The 20,934-nt window shown below is 54.3% G+C and overlaps 1 protein-coding gene across 2 annotated transcripts in view; it reads right to left on the bottom strand.

The window, feature by feature from the left end:
* ZBTB16 (zinc finger and BTB domain containing 16) overlaps positions 1-15,354 on the bottom strand; it is a 187,135-nt gene extending 171,781 nt beyond the window's left edge. The window contains exons 1-2 of one of the 2 annotated variants that reach the window (XM_035008982.1): positions 15,029-15,354; positions 10,704-12,061 (exon numbers count right to left, since the gene is read on the bottom strand). In XM_035008982.1, coding sequence (XP_034864873.1) covers positions 10,704-11,971 — 1,268 coding nt within the window. In that variant the 5' untranslated portion in view covers positions 11,972-12,061; positions 15,029-15,354. Of the gene's footprint in view, positions 1-10,703; positions 12,062-13,764; positions 14,388-15,028 lie in introns of those variants that run through there. The other variant, XM_035008983.1, reaches the window with a different exon arrangement.
* Between the last annotated feature and the right edge of the window lie 5,580 nt (positions 15,355-20,934).

Genomic DNA, 20,934 nt, shown 5'->3' with positions numbered 1-20,934 from the left:
GAAGTGAGCACTTACCAGACCCTTCATCTCAACACACAAAACCCTCGGCCATATCTGGAAGCAATTACATCCAGTTAACATGATCTGCTTGCCACTAAAATTAACTGCAAACAGAAATATTTTTCACTTTTGCAACGGGGGATGCCAAGGTTGGGCCTATCCCCGCTAGCCCCCGAGCCATTGAATCTGGCTGCTGGGGAATACTTAGCAGCTACCCAGCTCAAAAAACAAAAGCCACTCTTGTGGCTGTCAGGACACAAGAAGTAAAATAGTGGATAATTATGAAGGGGGGAAGGAGGGGGAGAGGTGGCAGTAAAAACCACTGCGCTAGAAATTGAGGAAAGGGGCCAGGCACGCGGGGCCCAAATGGGTCTGCGGCGTTTTACAAGTCCAGCCCTGGTTTTCCACGCTCAACGTCAAGGGAAGAAAAATGTTTTTAGAGTCACTCGATTTAGCAGCGCTTCACATTGTTTTTAGGTCCCATCTTCATCCCTTCTGCCAAGGGGACGGGGGTGGGGGTATGTAGGGAGGTAGACTCGCAAATGTTAGCAGATCCTTAATTTAGCAGAGCATTTAGGGGACAACTGTCACGATTTAACTTCTGCACCGAACGCTTCCGAAGCGGCTTCCACCTGCTCCAAGAGGGGTTAGAGACCACGATTCATTTGACATGGGCACAGTTTCTCATGGAGAGGGTGGAGGGGAGAACTTGTGGGCATGAGGAAACGGGCCACTGTCCCGTCTCCAAAACTCCAGGTCAGCTGCCTCGACGCACTGACCACTCCTGTCCCTTCTCTCTGCACCCGGCCCGCCGACTGGACAAGAACTTATTTTTATTTTTCCTTGAACTGTTGTCAGTGATGTCAGAGATAGATGGACCGATTCGCTTTAAAGTTCCGGAAGGAGGCATCATCTCCAAACCCCTTCCCTGCACCCCCCCCCCAGGCCCATCATCTTCGGGGGGCCAGACTCCCCAGGCCACGCCTCCCAGTGTAGTTCGCTCCTTTGTCACCAGGGGCCTTTCGCTCGGCAGCAGGCAGACAGCTCACAAACCTCGCTTCTCAAAGAGTCGGGCCAAAGCTTCCCCCCAGAACGAGGTCAAACGCTGCTCTTCTCGCAAAAAAATCCCATTTACAAACACGACTCGCAAGCAGAAGAAGAAGCAGGGACAGCTAAGTAGCTTTTCTTTGATTCCAAGGCTCTGATGAGGAAGAAAGTCTTGATACATTAAATGGAGAAAAAGGACTAGGCCATTCTTTCCAAAATTTCTTAGAATAATATTACGATGAGAAAGAAAGAGACACCTCCTGTCAGTGAGGGCCGCAGACCACGCCACGTGCCTGCCCCGGGCTCTATATTCCGAATGCATCCTCCTATGGCTAATATCACCACAGCACGTTAGAACTTCCTCCCAGAGAGGAGGAAGCCGGCGGTTAGGTATCTTGCCCGAGCCACGAAGCTTCTAAGAGGCCGAGGATGAATTCAAACCCAGGTTCCCAGCTGCCCACCATTCTGCGGCCAAGGATTCCAGAAACTTCTGACACTGCAGGAATGCAAACAGCCCAGCAAATAATCATCCCCAAAACCCACCCCCTCATCCCGGAGACAGACAGCCCCTGTTGGCATGTGGGGGTCTCTGCTCCCCCCACCCCCAGACTACACACACACACACACACACACACATATCTAGGCACACACAGGCTCAGCTCTGCCACCACCCGCCAGCCATCCAGGCACAGAAACAGTTAAGTCATCCTCACTGAATAAATCAAAAGTTCAAGGCTGCAACATACCACAATGATTCCCTCTTTACATATGACAAGAACCAGAGAGGGGCTGAAATCCCAAGCATCCTGAGCAGCCCGCACAGGTTACCCCGCCAGGGTCAGGGCCGCGGACCTTTAGAGGCAACATTCATTTCCTGAACAGGACAAGTTCTCCTGACCATAAAGCTAATGGGAACTTCCTCGCACGGCGAGCTCAGGCTGACAAGGCTACTTGTCCCTGGCCACGCAGGAGGAGGGCGCTGGTTCCCATTAGCGGGTTATGATGCCAGGTGCTACTAATAAGGTACATCGGCAAGAAACAAGAGCCTGCTAAGTTGTCTCTCCGACTCTGGAAGTAATCAGGCCTGGGCTTCGGGGTTGGGGAGGGGACCTTATTTAAAGAGAGGATGGGGGGCGCTGGGGGGGAGAGGTTAGCCACGGTAGACCCCGAGAGCATCTAACCCGCCGAACGGCTTAAATAAATACATTTCAAACAATCCCTCTGCATTTCCCCTAACTACCATAAAAGACTCCCCCAAATCAACACTAAGAATGTCTCCCCCAGCACTCCGGGCCCGATGGATCACCGAGGGCCATTACGGCCGGCCACATCTGCTTCTCACCATGGCAAAGAGCATTGTGCCAACAGGCCTAATGGCATTAAGATCACAACGCTCGGCTAATCCACTTAGAGACCGACACCGGGCAAGGGTGGCAGGGGGCTCAGCGAGCGAGCGAGCGGCCCCCTTGTCAGGCTGGGGTCGCAAGAGAATCGGGAAGCAGGGAGGCGGCCTCACGTGTGAGTCCCTGCTGTGGGCTTTAGGTGACCTGCTACCTCATTTAACTTGTTTAAAACCACATGGAGAGGTGAGGGGCTAAGCTCCCTTCGCAGGAGAGGCACCCAACGAGTCGGACAGGCAGAGGCATCCGCCCAGATTCACAACGGGGCGCCCACGGTCACACCCACGTCTGTCTGACATCAGTCTTTGCGCCCCTGCCCTGCACACCTCGCCCCTACAAAAACAACGGTCTGGCGGTCTGTCTTGCTCCTGACACGCCTGGTGGTGGTGGTTTGTGTCCGTGTCCAAATCCTTACTTAACATTTCTGGGGAGTCCACACGGCCCAAGGGGGCGCCCGGCCGGCTCAGTCAGTCAGAAGTGCGTGCGACTCTTGATCTCGGGATCTTGAGTTCAAGCCCCACGCTGGGTGCAGAGATGACTTAAATAAATAAATAAATAAACTTTCACAGGACGTAAATAAAAATGGCCCCAAAGAGGGGAGAACGCTAAAAACCGCTTCCAACTGGCCCTGCAATTTCTCCTCTTCATCGAAAGTTCTGTGACTGAGTCTCCTGATCACTTTGCCAGGGAGGTCCCCACGGTCTCAGGAAGTTCTTCATGCCGTCTAACTCGGCTTCTTCCTACTGCAAAGCTGAACGCAATCCTTTCCTGCTGAAGGAAATCAGGGCTTGAGGACAGAGTCGAACGTGAGCTGGGAACTGAGAAATGAGCAGGTTTTGGCGAGTTTTCAGCCAAAGTTTCCATCCTGACAATAAAGTACTGGATCCCCTGCTTGCAGCTGCAGAGATAAGCCTCACGTAGGCAAAACCCAACCATGGTTTTTCCAGACTGAACCAGCATAATAAGGACACCGGGGCTTTTAAGGGGAGACAGTAGAAAGGGGGATTTCTGATTATGCTGGCATGAAATTAACAGCAAGAGATTTTTATTTTTGTAAGTGGGTTTCTTTTTCTCTCTTTTTCTGTTTTTTGTTTGTTTGTTTTTCTTTTTTGAGTCAGCATAAAAGGCCCCTATCGCTAGAAGCTGGTCTCTCTGAGCCGGTCAGAGATGATGCGGGATGATGCTGTGCTCCCGGGATTTCTGTGACCCTGACCCCCAAAAACCTGAACCCTCTGAAGTAAGCAGCCCTCTCCCCTACTCTCCTCCTCTCGAGCCACCGGAGGAGATCCGAAGGCCAGAGGTGACCAAGCGATGAGCCTCCTGGCCACCAGCTGCAGGAAACACGGAGCTGGTCCTTCCTGTATGTCCCCTTCCCTTATGATTCCATCCGGGCCCGAAGGTCCAAACAGGGCATTATGGAAAACACAGTGAATATGGGGCCGGAAGACCTGAGCACAAACCCCAGCAACCCCCTTCACAGTCTTACTGTGGATAAGTCTGGTAACCTCTCATGCTTCCCTCTGCCCATCAGGGAATTTGCGACTAGTATCCCCCTTACAGGGTGGCCAGAGCGTGTGAGGACAGCCCGACTCTGAACGTACTTAGCACAGAACCAATAATGTACCAAGCACTGAGAATGCTGTTTGCAAATCCACCATTAGCAGCGGGGAGGCAGGACAGGGAAGGAGCCCTGGAATGCCCACCCACCTCAAGCCCAGACTTCCCTCCGTAAGCTGGGCTTTGTGCTCCTCATCTCTGCGTCGACCACAGTGATTTGCTCGCCTGGCCACAGGCGCGGGCTATTGGACACTGGGTGAGCCTGCTCGGCATTTGGAACTGATGATGGTGGAGTGCTGCCCAGCTAAATTTAAATGAGAACTGGAATGACTCATCAGGCTGCGGGTCAATGGGACAAAGAGTACCCTGGCCACCAGGGTACAAGAGATCAGCTTCTGGGGGGTGGGGGGGAATGCAGGTGCTTAGGGTGTATCGGCCCCACATGCCGCCCATATGAACTAACACCTCTGGGGGAAAGCAGGCCCCACCGGACCAACAGGAATGCATTTCTTACCCTGCACAGCCAGTGGACCATTTCACAAGAGCCATAAAAATACAATAGCGAATACACACGGAGCATTTACTCGATGCCACCATTCCTTGCACTTGACAAACATTTGCTAATGAACCCTTGTAACAACCCGGTGGGTAGGTACTGTTATTATGCCCATTTTTCCAAGGAACAAACAGGCACAGAGAGGTTAAGAAACACAAACACAGTCACACAGCTGGTAAGTGGTAAAATCAGGATTCTGGTCCAGAGAGTCGAATTTGCTCAAAATGCACGTTTACTACACGGAAAACATCAGAGGTGGGGCGGTGGGGATGCCTCGGTGAATTTTTCTTTCTACCAGAATAACTGCCATCAAGCCAGGGCTTTCACCTAATGCCACCGAAACAGAACCTTTAAGAAAACCTTCTGTTGGGGCGCCTGGGTGGCTCAGTCGGCTAAGCGTCTGCCTTCGGTTCAGGTCATGATCCCAGGGTCCTGGGATCGAGCCCCGCATCGGGCTCCCTGCTCAGCGGGGAGCATGCTTCTCCCTCTCCCTCTGCTGCTCCCCCTGCTTATGCTCTCTCTCTCTCTGCCAAATAAATAAATACAATCTTTAAAAAAAAAAATCTTCTGTTACCAAGGAAAATTCAGGAACCCTCCAAGGGCCTGTGTTCATTTAGCAAGATTCTTAAGTCTCTCAGCTGGACTTGTTTTAAAGTCATTAATTTAAAAAAAATTAAAGTGATTGGAAATGTTTTTCCCCTGAATTAGCAAGAAATGAAAGAGTTGTGAATGGAGTTTGATTTTAACAGTTTAGGATAATCACTATTTTAAAGATTCATAAATAGAGTTCCTAGAACAAGCAGGAGGCGAACGTGTCGCTGAGCTGAGGCGTTCTTGCTTCCTCTCCCCTCCAGCAATTAGCAGCTCCATCCAATAGTGACAGCAAATTAAAATGGGACTTTTCTCACTGAGATGAAAGAACAGGCCACTTCCCTCCACTGGAAAGAAAATAAAAGAAATCATCTTCAAAATGTCCCAGAGTTCAGCCTAGAGCCCAGCTGACTTTGTGAGTATTAAAAAATGAAGTGGGAACAGACAGGAACAAATCAGAGGGACCCCTATTCCAGCTGGCTGACTGCCAATCCAAGACAGAGCAAAACGCAAGTAGCCAAAAGGACCTCATGAAGATGTAAGTACGTGCACAAGGGGTTAAGGGAACTTCTTAAAGAACTCAACCCAGAAACAGCTCATCCAAGCACCTCGTTTTACAAACGAAGGAATTAAGCTCAGAAGGGAAAAGAGCCCAACAAAGGTCATGGGGCTAAAAACCATGCAGCAGAGTCTAGAGGCCTGGCCTCCACCCCAGCTGGGCACAGCATACACCACCAAGCCTCCTGCCATCTTCCCAACTACCCAACTAACGACCTCTCCAAAAGGCAGATTTCCAGGAGTCCGGGAGGTGATAAACGTAAGTCATTCATCACCCCCAAAAGCACACTTCCTGGAAATAGAAATGGATTCAGAAAGGATTTGGGCAAATCTGTGAATGACAGAACAGCCACAAATAGCTACTCGGAGAAGTCGAGCTCCACCTGACCTTTAGGATTGACGTCAAGGAAGATAGCTGTGGCCTCCAACGGTGGTATCTGAGGGACGGTGTTGGCACCCAAAGACTAGGTCAGATGGACCCGCCCCAGAACGGCAGTGTCCATGTGCTTATATGGCCTGGCTCAGGGTACTCAGGACTGGGCATCGGAAGGGAAGCTGAGCTCCTGACCCTATCCATTTATAGCTATGTGACCTTGGACAAGTCACTTACGGGCTCCAGAGCTCCTTTTCCTCGTCGGCAAGGTGGGGCTGAAAAAGGTCCACAATCCCTGATCCAAAACCTGCCGGTACTTCAGAAAGCCAAACTGTCCGGATTTTAGAAAGCTACTATGGGGCCCACAAGTGTTTGCCAGTCCCGAAGGAGTCTAGAGAAGCACTCTGTAATCAAACACATTAATATTTTTGCAGCAAAACATATGAATATTCAAAATAGGTGGGATAAATATAGCCTCCCATCAGTTCAGATCAGGTTTTGCCTCTAAACGAGTTGCACAGAACCTTTTCGCTTTCAGAGCTTCTCAGACTTCATATTCACAGATAGGGGATGATGGAGCCGAACCCACGTAGGGGAGGCTGCGAGGCAGAGAGAGACAAAGTCCTGAAAAGAGCCCGGCAAAGAAGAAAGTGCTACCACTGATCAAAGGCACTGTTAATATTACTGCTGTTGGCTGTCCTTTCTACACTCTTTCCCAGCAGAGCTGGGTTTGACCTCAGAGGTGTCTAAAGCCGGCAGAACGATGAAAGGCAACTGAGAGTAAGGGCAACAGCTAAGCTCCCCAAAGTGGCCGAAACCAAGGTCAACAGCTGCTGCCCCTCTACATGGTCAACCACTGAAAACAGAGCAGCTGGCCACCTGAGAGACCAAGGCGAAGAGCCAGGCAGAAATCTGTCATCTCAGCTATGTGGTTCACACACCCTAGAGCTGGCCCCAAGAAGCCTCTGGGAAGGGCTGCACACGTGGGTCCGGGGAGCTGGCTGAGATCATTCCTTGTTTCCCGAGCATCCCTTCAGGAGCCCAGCAAGAGTTCCTACTGTGTGCACACAGGATTCACACTGTAGCCCGTCCAAGGGTCTGCTGGAGAAGATCCAGAGGCCCCCGGGGAAACAAGACCCGGCTCTGATTCTGCAGCACGCAATTCAGAAACACATTCCTACCAGGCTGTCTGAGCCTGGGGAGACTGGGGGCTAGGAATGAGGACTGTGTTCACACCTAAGTCAACCACACCGTCAGCTGTAATCTTAGCAACCTGTGTGTAACTCTGAGAAGGAGAAGTTGCAGCGGGCTCAGGTGAGCTGGTCCCCAGCTCATCCCTAGCTTATCAGATCCAGATAAGCCTACATGCAGAACAGCTCCAGCCTTCCAGAGACAGAGAGAGAAAAGAGAGATGAACCTAGAGAAGGAGAGTCCAATCCTCCAGAAACCTGCTGGGACCCTCCCTCCCTCAGATACTGTCCTAGAAAAGGTTGTGGCACCCAGAGCTTGCTCCTCACCTGCCTAGAGAATGCTGCTGGTCTTTCGGGTCTGCTGACCTTCTGGATCCTTTAGGTAAGTGAGCCCCATTTAATTTGCCCAAGGAGCCCTGCCCTGTCTTTCCATGGGTCCCTGACTCCAGGTGATGCTGCCTGTATGTTCTCGCCCAGCACTGCGGGGACCACCACCTCGCTCTTCTCTTCTGTCCGCGGCTCCAGCTCTCTCTCGCCAGCCTGGGACTGAGGCGACCTAGTGACGGGATCCAGACCGAACCCTCCCTCCGGAGCCGCTTCCCTGCCCTCTCCCCCTCTCTCCTCTCCATGCCCTTCTATTCCTCAAGGACCCGGGCAACAAGAACCGTGGGGGACTTCACTCAGCAACGCTTTAGTCTGTGGCTTAAAAGTAAAATAAAACGAAACCTGTAGCTTGTTGTTTTCTCACGTTCATCGCTGCTCTGTTTACACCCAATTGCACAACATCCGGACGCCAAAATCCCCCCTCTGACTGTTTGGTCTTGCCCTATTGCTTGTACTGGTGGTTGTGATGTGCGGGGAGGTACAGAGAAGAGCAGGAATTAGGCAAGTGGCACCTTAATCGGAGAGTTTTGAGGGAGAGAGAAAAAGCCTCCCGCAAAGTGCATCTGACCAGGGGGCAGCCACAGGAACATCTTCTCCCTTCCTTGACTTCTTCAGTCCCCGCAGCTTCCCACCTGAGGCCCTGCCCTCAGCTCTAGTCTCTTGGGCTGCAGCAGCTTACTTCCCACCCTCAGTCAAAAGCACATTTGCCAGGTCAGCAGCCCACAGCCAAGGATCCCTGGACCAGGGCCTCCCCATCATAAGCTCACAGGGACAGGGCCATTCTCCGCACCACCTCATGACCAGCAGGGCCCGGCGGGAAGGCAGCGCTGTGGACACTACACTCTAGAATTCAGCGTCAAAGGAGGCAACACGGAGACCTGAACAGAATAGGGGACCGAAGGGTCCGTCGTCATCTGCATGCTTACTATGTGCCACTCACTCGCTGCCCTAGGGGTTTCTGGATGTTACTGCACCAATTCAGCACCACGCTCCAGAGACCATCTCCATTTTAATTTTTTTTAAGTAGGCTCCACACCCAGCATGGAGCCCAACACGGGACTTGAACTCACAACCCTGAGATCAAGACCTGAGCTGAGAGCAAGAGTCGGATGCTTAACCCACTGAACCACGCAGGGGCCCCATCTCCACTTTAAAAAGAGTAAAACAAAGCTCAGAAAGGTTACATAACGATCCCAAGCTCCCATGGAGAGACATGGCTAGTCCCACAGCCCGTTCTCCAGGGAAGGTAACACAGCCAGGCCTCCGCCTCTCCCCAGAGGACAGAGGGTCCCACAGAATGGGAGCCTGGACCTCCTGGGAGGGTGGTATGTTCTGTAGCCCACCCAGCTATAGAGGCAACTATAGAGGCAGAAACAAAATTACTTTCCACCGTACCCCATTTCTCACAGCACGTATCTGAAAGAATTCACATCCGGAGAAGATGACAGATCTATCTGGTCAAGTTTGGGGAGGGGGGTTTCCTCTTTAGGAAAGTTTGAGCAAAAACAAACACATCCTCGGTCTATTTCTGAGTGGCACAAACATCAAGAAGACGCACCTCCCTGGCGGTTATTTTTCGCACCCGCCGGAAAAATTCGGCTACTTTCAGCTCAGCGGCACTTTCCACAAAGTCAGTCTGACGAGCCACCGATCAGCCAGTGTCGGCGCAGGTTCCGGCTGGGCTTGGGGTGATCAGCCGACCGCCAGATGCCTCTCCGGCCCCCACACCCACTCACTCACGCCCCCTCTCCTGCACCTGAAGCAAGAACAGAGGAGAGGGTGGAGGAAGAGGGTTCCGAAGGGCAGACTGCCCCCAAGATCGGCAAAACAGCAGGCGAGAGGGTGTGCAGGAGATATTATTGTGGACAACAACAAAAGTGGCCTTCTTGACACCGTTCACCTGACCCGGGGACCAGAGGGTAAAATGATGGGCATATTGTTACAACAGATCCAAGTAAAAGCCAAACCCACTACAGATTCTGTCCGTATTCACTCCACTTAGGAAGAGCGATGCTCAAAACCCTCTGTTGTGTAGACGTGATCCTCTTCAGCACGAAGCGACTCCAAGAGGTGGCAAAGTGCCAGGAGGCTAAAACCTGAATGTGAATCCAACCCGGTCTCTTACCATCTATGTGACCCTGGGAAAGGGTCTTAGCATCTTCCTATGAGAAAGAAGAACACCCCCCACCCCGCCCAGCTGACTGCTCTAACAAAAACGTGACTCCACGTAAAGCACTCAGTATTGAACCAGGCATGCCAAAAGAGCTCAACGAATGCTCATCTCACAGAGAAAGAAACAGAAGCTAGAGGGGAGTCAGTGCTGGCCCCAAGTCGCATTTAATTCAACGTGAGTAGAGATGGGATAAGAATAAGGCTGCAGGCTGCAAAATCGAGACTCTCATACCCGTCCTTCCCCCTTGAATGTAAATCAACTCCCTCTAAATGTGTTTGCAGGGGCAGAGAACGAGGAGGGAGAGGAAGCAACATCCCTGGTGAGAAACGTTCCCCAGGAATGACGCATGGAACCCGCAGCTCCTCACATGGCCAAAGCAGCATCAGCCCCTCCCGGGCTCTGGAGCTGCCCACTGCCGGCCTTGGCGGGGAGCACTCCCTGGGGACCTGGGCACCTGGGCACCTGTCTCCCTGAAACCCAGCAACATAGCCACGGCCAGGCCAGAGGAGACCCTCTTCCCCAATCCCACCTCCTTGTCTCCCTCCCTCCAGTTTATGAGTCCTCCAGGCAAAGGCGGCCAGACCCAACAGCAGAAAAACTAAATGGGAACCCAAACGCAGTAAGAGAGAAAAGAGCCGGGCCCCCGTGAGTTCCCCAATGCTTAGGAAAGACCCCAGGCCCTCTTGCCACAGGTGAAGAGTATGTCCCTCACCCCCCAGCCAGGAGTTAGAAAAAGCGGGGGTTTCTTTACAAAGAGCAGGGAGTACTGGGGAGCCAGGCCCCAGGGCGCGGGGGTGGCTGGGTATGAAGGCAAGGTGTCCGAGCCAGAGGGCCGGGGCCGGGGCGTGGGGTGCGGGGCCGGAGAGGACCCTACCTATGCTGCTCCACAGCCTCGTTGTCGGGAAGCTCCACCCCACACACGCTGCACTGCTCCCCGATGGTCCGGCTCTCGGACTTCATGCCCACAGCCAGCTCCCCCAGCTTGTTGAACAGCTCCCGCTGGATGAAGCCCTGGGGCAGCAGCCCCCCGTAGGTGCTGAAGTCCATGGACACAGCCAGGGCAGGCTGCACGTGGAGGCCCGAAGTCACTGAGGATGGCATGCTCAACACGGCGTCAGCCTTGTGGTTAGGCAACACGGAATAGACGCCCAGGTGTTTCTCAGCTGGGGGCGCGGGGTGCTCGGGGCGGCCCGGGGGGCCCTGGCCAGCCTCGGCGGCAGGCAGCAGGGGCTCCGCGCTCTCCTCACGCCCATAATGCAGCTCCCGAGCGCTGGTGATGACACTGCCCCGAGTCGGGGTCCCGGGCCCCTCTTTGCCCCTTTCCTCAACTTTGTCCCCCACGGCGCCCGCCGTACTGGACTCGGTGGCCCCAGGGCTGTCCTGGCCGGGCACCTCGTCCACCTGCATCATCTCCGTCTTCCCCTCAGCCACCCCAGCATGCCTCCCGCCTCCAGCCAGAGTGGGCTCCTCAGGCCCCGCAGGAGGCTGAAGAGTTCCCTGGAGGAGAGACTGTCCTATGGTCATCAAACTGTCCACCGCAGCCTTGGTGGGACTCATGGCTGAATGACCGAATGAGGTGGAGACGGAAGGGCTCTGGTCCACCACGGGTCCCGGGAGGCTCTGTGCGGCCACACCGGCATACCCACTCTCCTCGCTGGAATGCTTCGAGATGAAGATGTTCTTGAGGTACCGAGCTTTGCGGTCCTCTTCCTCCTCGGCCGCGCCATCTGCCATGGTGGCCTCCGTGTCATTGTCATCCGAGGCCTGGATGGTCTCCAGGATCTTCAGGCACTGCTCCTCCAGGTACTCAATCTCTAAGATCTCGGCTGCATACAGCAGGTCATCCAGGTCCTCCGCCTTGGCTTGCAGTGTGGCCGTGTATGCGTACTCCAGAATCTGCTGGAAGGTCTTTGGCGAGAGGAAGTCCAGGGTATAGTGCTGGCTGTTGCGGTGGAATAGGATCTCGAACATCTTGCTGGTGCAGGCCAGCACAGTCCGGTGGGCATGGAACTCCTGGCTGTCCACCATGATGACCACATCACACAGCGTGCCGGCCAGCCGCATCTGGTTGGCCTTGCACAGGAGCCCCGTGGGGTGGCTGGGGTTCTGCAGCTGGATCATGCCCATCTTTGTCAGATCCATGATGCTCCCCTCGGCTTAGGCATGAGGCTCTCTTTCCTTCCTGGCTCTGCGTGGCGGGGCTGGGTGGGTGTCCTGGACCAACCGAGGGGGCTACAGGGGATAAGGGAGGGGCGGGAAAAGAGATGAGAGGACAGAAGATAGATTAGTGTCCCTAAAAGTAAGGAGTCAAACAACACAGCACCCGTATAGCCCCCCCAGTGAGACAGTCTTGGTGGTTTTAATGCGGGGGTGCGGGGAGAAGGAAGTTTCCTAGAACCCTGCACACCTGCCTTTACGAGCCCAGGAATGAGGAGGGTAAAGAGAAGTTTCTGCCACCACACACGCTTCATTCACTGCTCTGTGATGGCTGTTAGATGAAGCGAAATGGGAATTACAGTGAAGCCTGTGAGTCCCGGGCTTTCTGGAAGTCTGAGAGTGGGGGCTCCGGTCCATGCAACAAGGCCAACATGCGTTATGAAGAAGTGTCGGCCCGCACTTTAAATAAGAGTTTAACCCCTTCCTTTAGTCAGTTAAAGCCCTGGATCTCACTCTCAACCCCTGTGCAGTAAACCTCATCTTCTAAACAAAGTTCTTCGACGTTCTGCCTCACTGCGGCCTCAGGAGGAGCACAGGTAAGCCTACTGAGGCTCACAGCCTCCAGGCGGGGCCCACAGGAGTTTACGAGCAAGGGCTCTCCTTCTCTGGCCCTCCCAGGCCTTTGCCCTTCCCCTCTTCTCAGGGCTGCAAGGGACTGACCCCCCCCCCCCCCCGGCCTTAGGCACCAACGGAAACACACACACATAACCCTCACACTAGTTTGGCTTACTTCCACCCCTAGGTGCCTCAGAGCTATTGCATATGCAATCGGAAATCTGGACTGCGTGTGCACGGACATGTGTGTGCACGCAGAAGCCAGAAGGAGAGTTAACACGTGTGCAAATACTTCTCGGAGATGCCACACCTGCGTCCTGCCCACAAGTGCCCAGTGGGCAAGAGGATCTGTAAGATGCAAAATAAGTCACGAAAGACCTAGAGAGAAAGAGATCATAGGAAACATGCACCCCTCTGGCCAGCAGTGCCCATGCCAAGTACATGAACTCCAAGCGTGTCCCACAGGCTCCGAGGTCCTGTGTCCACGAGCAGCAATTGGTGCCGGACATGGCTTGGAGGCACCAGATGTGGTACTGGCACCAGAAGCTAGTTTGTGTGTTAAAAGCAGTATGAAGAGAGAACAGGCTGGGAGACAAAGGCCTCTCCCAAAGCGCTGTTAGAGGGCTCTGGGACTCCCTAACCGGTTTAAAGTGTTAGGAAGACATCACCCAGCCCCAGCCGCCGCTCCCCTCCCTCCCCGCCTCTGCCTTGCTGTGGCCAACGCTGCAGTGAAATGAACTGGAAACAGAGCAGAACACAGGCTCTCCCTGGCTCTGGGAACACCGCTTGCCTCCGCCCCCAAAAGGAGCCCTACTGGCTCCAGAGCCACAGATCTCACGCAGGAAGGGTTAACAGGACGACTAGTCAAGACACTTTTGCTGCCCACCCTGGGGTGGGGACTAAGGCTGTCAAGAGTGGAACTGCCACTCATCCGCGCCTTGCCACCGTGGGTGCGCTTTCCTTCAGACCCAGGGGCTTCGGAGAACGAGGGGCCATCGAGAGAATGGAACCCGGGCCACTCAAATTCCTTCCCAAAAGCAAGCGCCCTGGGTCCTGCGGGAAATCAGGGTGCTCTCGGGCAGCCGACCTCCACCCACGGCTCCGCGCCCGGGATCCGGTGGGGGGGGGGGGGCGGGGGTGGGGGGGGGGACGCCGGCGCTCACCCGCTCGAGCTCCGGGGATCGATCTTGCTCTCACTCGCCCCCAGTCCAAGCCACCCCCACGGAGACTTGGAAGCGACTTCAGCAAACTTGGGGAAGCAACTTTTCCCGGGGAGCCAGACGGCAGAGAGAAGAGGAGCCGGGTCAGGGAAGAGGGAAAGCGAAAGAGACCCGGACGAAAGACGAGAGTCGGGCAGGCTGGACGCCTGGGCGAGAGCGCGAGGAGGCGGACCCGCCCCGCGGTGCAGGGGCAGCACAAAAGCCCGACAGCGAGTTGTGGAAGGAAAAGCGAGAAGGGAGCTGCCGGCCCTCCCTCTCCGACCCGGGGCCGTGACCCCGGCAGCGACGGGCAGGGTGCCGGGCCGGGGCGCGGTGCGAGCGTCCCGGGGAGCGGGCGCGTGAATCGCCGCACCGCGCGTCTGTGCCTTCCGGTGGGTCCGGCGAGATGGTGCGCATTCCGAGCGCGTGCGGGAGCGTTCGAGGGGCTGTGCGAGCGAGCTGCCGGCGCGCCAGGCTGGGAAACGCATCCCGAATGCATCAGGTGCAGAGCCGGGGCACCCACCGAGCGCGGCCCGGAGCGCACAGCGAGCTCCCGCGCCACGGCCGGTCCCGCCGAGAGCCGAGGAGGGCCCGGAGCCCGGGAGACCCTCCGGAGCTCCGCCGCGGCCGCCCTCCCCCCCCAAAACGGGTGGGGGGTCAAGTCCAACCAGGAAAAAAAGAGCCCACCACGTTTTTCAAAGAGAAAGCAAACCCAAGTGAATCCGAGTCCTGCTCCCCTCCGCCCCCAGATCCTCGCTCCTCGGATCCTCGGATTCTGGCTTCCCGGCCGGCCGGCGAATAAACACAAATAAACCACAACCCTATCGCGCCCGCGCACCGGTCCGCATACATATGAGCACCCACCGACTCCCGGCTCCTCCGCCGGCCCCTGGTGGTACAAAGCCTCCGGTTCCCCGACCCTCGCTCGCGCCTGCAGCCCCCGCAGACCGCTCTGCCCCCCACCTCTCACCCCGACCGTGCCCTAGAGCGGAAGGCTTGGGGAGGCAGCTGCGCCCAAGCTGACAGCCGGGGCTCCCCTCCTAGCCGACCCCCAACCGGCGGTGGCGACGGCTGCTGCAGCAGGAAGGGAACACGCCGAATAAAATAAGGCACAAGCCCGGCGGCCGAGTGGCCGAAGGGAGCGCGCCCCTCGGACCTCTCCAGCCCCCCGGCGCCCCGGCGCGCGCCTGCGGCTGAGCGGTGCGCCCCTCCCCGGCCCCCTACTCACCGCTGCCGAGCCGGGCGCTGGGGGTGGGTGTGCGTGCCTCTTGGGGGTGTGTGCCTGTGTCGGGGAGGGGTGTTGGCTGGGAACTGTTGCTCTCGGTATCACGGCGGCAGCGGCGGCATCGCCCGGCAGTTCGCAGTACCCGCTCTCATCGCCCTCAACTCCTCTCTGCTGCGAGGTTAGCAAATCACCACCGGCTGCGGCGCCTCCGCCGCGTCCCACGTCAACGCCGAGCCCCCTCCCCTGCGAGGCCCCGGCGCCTCTCCATCTTTAGTGCTGGCGGCCGAGCCCGGCTCGCTGCCCACAGCTGCCCCCCTTCCTCCCCCCCCTCCTCCCGCCGTCCCCAGGCTCAGCCCGCCCACCCCCACCCCCGTACTGGCCGAGCCCGCGCGCGCTCCCCGCCCCACCCCTCCCCTCCACCGCCTCCCCTCCCCTCCCCTCCCCTCCCCGCGCGCCGCGCTCCGGGCTTCGCCTGACATCTAGCTGCTGCTGGGGCGCCGGCGGCCGCCGCTCACCGGCCCAGCGGAGGGGAAAGGAGAAGGAGCTCGCGGAGAGAGGGGCCAGGGACTCGGAACCCTCAGTGGGGGCAATGGAGGTGAGGGGCGAGGAGCAGCCCCTACCTTCAACCCCAGGTTTTTTATTTCCTCTGGACACGGGTTTTCTTCTTCCCTGCTGCCCCGGGCGCGGAGTTTCGTCCCCGGCTCCAGTGTTTGCCCCGATTCTGTGTGTGTGTCATCTCGCCTTTCACTTTTCTTCGGGCTCGGGGCTGCATCCCCTGTACCCCGACATCGGTTGCAGGAGGTCCCTTTCTCAGCCCAAGCCCAGGCCTTCTAATGCCTCCAGGTGTTGGGCATCCGGATTGCAAGAAGTCTCCAGGGGCGCGCATTTCGCAGGCCCTGGGGAGCCTAGTGCCAGAGGGTCCGCGGGGATGAGTCGTCGAAGGGAGCTCCCTTCCTCATTTTAGCTGTGGGGATCCCCGGAGGCGAGGTCGAGAGAGGAACTTTTATTCCTCTCAGTCTTGAGCATCCCCTGGGCTTTGACACCACCCCCCCCGCCCCCCACCCCCCACCCCCGCCCCGGCCAGGGAACCTGGTTGGAGACAGTTCCTGAGAACCTCGTCCTGCTCAGCGCAAAGCCTTCAGGGAGCGAGTGAACGCTTGAAAAAGCTCCAGAGCCCCCCCAAAGAGCCTTCTTTTCTCCTCTGGCCGCTCCTCTGTAGAGAGTGGAGCTGAGATCACCAACCTCGGGGTAGAGCAACCAGAAGAAACCTACCCTTCCGCTGGCGGCGGAGAGTCCCCTTCTCCCCCCTTTCCCCGGAGCTTAGCGAAGGTAGGGGGACCAGAGGTAGGAAGCTCTCTGATGAGCACCGGCCTTGGCGGCTGGCTAAGGTCCGGGATCGCTGTGGTGAGGTCGGTGGTGGAGAGCGCCCTCCCTGGGTCTCCGGACAGTCAGCCCGGGAAGTCCTACAGTCTTAGCATCGCAGGGCTGTTCAGTCAGGGAGACCTGAGTCCCCACACTCTGTCCCTGACACACTGGCGGGTCAAAGGTTTGCACAGGACTCACATACAATCACATTCCGATGCTTGTCTCCAGTACTGCCCCAGACCTAGAGTCAGGCCCCAAGAACGTAGGGTCATGGAAGGTGGCAGACACCAACTAGATGCAAAAATCTGCCTCTGGGCCACTGAAGGCCGCAGTGCAAAGTGCTCAGGCTCCCAAGAACGGCTAAGGGGGAACAGTCCCAAGGACAGGCAATTCCGTCCTTGTAAGAATGCTCCGGTCTCCTAGCAGGGAAAAAGGGCTCAGCCCTGCAGGAGTCAGAGGAGAGGAGAAGAGAGCAGAGAAACACACTTGGAAGGGAAGCAAGTCAATTACCCTCGGATTGTCCTGAATACAGCAGCACCTAACCGATCCCCAGAAAAGCCTGGTGCCTAGGTATTCATTTTGATTAACAATAAAGAGCGATCCCGGTTATGGGCTGTTTTTCTAGCTAAGGTCGACACTATCTGCAAGAGGAAAGGCATTTAAAGGACGTTTAGAAAGCACTGGTCTGCAAGGAGAGCATGAGGAGAGGGATGTAAGAAGAGAAGAAAGACCTTCCTAGTGCCTCACCAGGGAAAGAGAAGGAATGATCATTGAACTTGTTGAGCCTCTGCCCAGAGACGGTGCCTAAGGAAGGTTGCCGCCTTGCCATCCACATCCACCTACCAGCCCCTCCTAAGTGCAGTGGCAGGAGAAGTACACAGTTAACCCTTGATCCTAATCTCCTATTAATCCTCAAATCAGAGAAAGAGAGAAGCCTTGGAAACAATGGGAGAGCAAGAACAATCCCTCTATGGCCCTAGACTCCCCCCCACCCACTCCATGCCATATTCACTCGATGTGAAAATCTCCCCTGCTTCATAAACTCTGCCCATTAAAAAAGCCCAGCCCTTGTTAGTAAGTGTTAAAGAGAGATTAATGCCTGAATTTAAGAGGTGGAGAAGGTAACAAAAAGGAGGAAGGCAGGCGAGGCTGTGGGCTGAGAGCCAGAATTGGGCTCCAAGCATTTCCACTTAGTGCTGAAGGCTGGCTGCACAGCAGTTTGATAAGGTTTATTGGGCCCAGATAAAGCAGCAGCAGCTCCCCCACCAAAACTGGCACCGTTTATAGCCAGAGCTATGTCCTTGGGTCCCCTGAAGGCTGATGAGAATCCCCAGGTCAGAGATTTCATATGGCGGCACCTAAAGACAAGCAGGATGGAAAATTACAGGAGAAAACTCTCTCTCTCTGATTTCATGTATTTGTAGTTTGTTGTTTTGTTTTCTTTTTTTTACTTGAAGGATATGGTAAGGGAAACTGGGACATCAGTTCAGACAGGTCTAAAAATAGGAGAGACCTCAGTCTTACCAGATCATGCTAAAGACGGGAATAGATGAATTGACCTTTGAATAGAATTCCATGGTAAATCTTCTTATTCCCTCATCTCCTCCTTTATTCACATCCTTTCCACGGGTAGCAGCCTTTCAGAGTTTGTGGAGGAGGGGGCTATGTCAGGTCTAAGGGATCTTACAGGCAGGAGACAGTGGGAATAAGAACTCATTCTGAGCACTGACCATGAATCTCAACACATTACCTATCTTGTATTATTTAATCCTTGTTACAACCCACTCAGGCAGATGCTATCATTTTCCCCATTTCTCAGATGAGAAAACTGAGAGGTTAAGCGCCTTGCCCAAGGCCGCAGAGCTGAGGCTTTAAATCAGACCATTCGGGCTGCAGAGCTCATGATCTTCACTTCTAGATGGGACAGCCTCTAGCAAGATAGAACAAGGAAAACAAGGGCTTTTGATTTTCCTCCTCCTCTTACTCCACTGAGGGGGAGAGCTACAAGCTGAGGACCAAGCCGGTCCCCACTGAATGGGGCCACCAGGTAAACAGGCTTAGGTCACCTTCCCTCCTTCAAAATCACAGGCACAAGTTGAGGAGGGAATTTTGAATTACAATAAAACTTCAACCAAACAGATGTCCAGGAAGAAGGCTGCAGTGGTGTTTTGAGTATTCTGTATTCTGATTGAGTGTTAATGAAATGTTGCAACTCATTTTGTTCCGACTCCTCAGGTGGAAAATAGTTGTAAAATTTTAAGGTAGACTTTCCTATCATGATAAATAAATCAAGGACTCCTACCTCTGGGGGAGAAGCAGCTACTTTGCATCCTAAAACCTTAAAGCCTTTTCACCGAGGGATGCAGACAGTGAAGCCCCTGAATGGAAAAAGTCTCCTCAGCAATTGAGAACTCCAAGTTGCCACTGGAAGACATACCAGGCTGTCACAGGCACCCTCAGCTCTCTGCCCCTCTGGGGACTCTTGGGGGAAGATACTGCAGACCTACCCTGGCCTTTCCTGGAGGCAAAGGACCTTACAAGGCTTCAAGGTCATAATTGCAGATATTTACTAGGTAGATGCAAATGACGTCAAAAACTAACCAAAATCAAATTTCTCCTTCCTGCGTAGGTGGATGGCTTTCTCTGGTTCGTTTTTTTCTTCTTTTTTTTCTTAATTATTTTAATCCTTTCATGTCACTTTTTTAGATGCCCCCTCCAAAAAGAACAGAAGAGGGAAATAATCAGGTGACATGTGGATTCCGGTTAGTTGAAGGGCAGAAAACCAAATAAGAAGATGGCCTCTCTGATTAATAATTGTCATCTGTTTTCCTAGTGGAGTCCTGGCTAGCAGCCTTCGCCTCCAGGTGCTAAGCACACCCTTCCTCCTGTCTGTTGGGCAGAGAGTGACTTCTCAAAGGGGAAAGAAGAGGGGTTATTTTTTTTTTTTAGCTCCTGGGGTCTTGGGTCACTGTGACCCCAAGATCTTCATGACTGAGAAAGAGAAAGCTTTTTCTCCTCTCTCTCTTCCCCCAGCATATTGCAAATGGTGTTGGGACCTTAATGTTGTCAACTCAAATAGCAAATCTGAGTTGTTATTAGTGCAAAGATGCCCTGAGGGGGTAGGCAGGGTGGATGAAATCTGCAACGGATGTTATGGGGAAGTGTGTTTATAATTATAATGGGATTTAATGTACACTGGGACCAGATGATGGCAGCTATTTAAAAAAAAGATGTCTAATAAGAGAGGTCCCTTAATGACAGGCAGCAGGGTTCCGGTTACTAAGGCAGAAGCACAAGGTTTCACTGGGTGTCACCAACCATGTGCTAGTTTTATGGGGTTCCTGACGAAGCTTTAAGATGAGGCATAGTAACCACTGGGCATTGGCACAGGTAGCCATTGGGCATCACGTTTTAATGTTGCTGTCTTTGAAAGGGGCACCTGCACTTGGGAGAAAGACATCCCCCACCCCATACACATAAGCACAAACACACAGGCCCCGGGCCAACACTGAGCAGTTTGGTGTTTTTAAAAATCTGCTTTGCTCTGAGAAAGACGGCCTCAATTTCAAAACTAAAATCGTGCAGCCGTGTAAGGGTGCAGTTTCCATACACTATTGCGCGAAATGAAGCAGCAGGGTTCCCAGTACAAGTAATGAGAGTCCCACAGCTAAATGCCCTGGCACCGTGCTGAAAATTAACCCCCAAGTCCTCATCACACACTGGGCCTTTTTTTTTTTTTTTAACACTTTGGTGTTTCATCGTGGGGAGGCCAGGGAGAGGGGAAGCGTGCCACATTTTCTTACGCTGTTTAACGTTAAGTAGCCAACTGTTTAAATTTTCGAGGTGGAAGCATCATGGTCCAGAAACACAGCTCCTGTCCAAGGTGCGTTATTCTTTCTCTTTCTCCCCCGATGTGAGAGAAGTGCATGAAACATCCCGCGTTCAGCTGATGCCGGCCTCTGTGATTCCTGTGTGTTGTCTGTTCACTATAACCAGTCTCGGAGATCTGGAAGCGGAATATTTCATTAATCCTGACAAGGAGAAAAGACACGGGACACCTGAACTTGCTGTCTCAGAAGCTGAATTTCTGGAGAAGGTACTCTGCAAATACAAGTGGTGTGTCAGGGGTGCACAGGTCACGAGATGAAATGGTTTTACTCAATGACAGGTCATTTAAGCCAATTATATGAAAATTATTATAGCAAAACAAATGTTGGTATCCTGTGGAGTGGAATTCAAAATTCGTATGAATTTTGAAGATAAAATGGAAGACCGCCTTGGAGTTCTTCTTTGAAAAAAGCTCATTGCCTTGTTCTCTGAGGGCTGAGTGGGTGGGAGACTGGGGGTGCCCTGGGGGCAAAGGCTGTTGTGAGTTGGGAGCCAGATGCTTTGACTCAGCTTCCCTTGCCAGGACAGGTTCCTGTGTCTCTTTGGGAAGTCACTGTTGGATCTTGATGTCACCTTGTCCACCCCACCCCACCCCCAATCAGAATTAACTTCTCCCTCCTCACCAAGTCCCATAGCGCTGTTGGAATATTTATCAT

This window comes from Mirounga leonina, unplaced genomic scaffold (genome assembly GCF_011800145.1).
Source record: "Mirounga leonina isolate KUSES-001 unplaced genomic scaffold, KU_Mleo_1.0 Mir_153, whole genome shotgun sequence".
Lineage (NCBI taxonomy): Eukaryota > Metazoa > Chordata > Mammalia > Carnivora > Phocidae > Mirounga > Mirounga leonina.
Note: the sequence above shows the minus strand (reverse complement) of the source record. Positions and strands in the feature narration are given on the sequence as shown.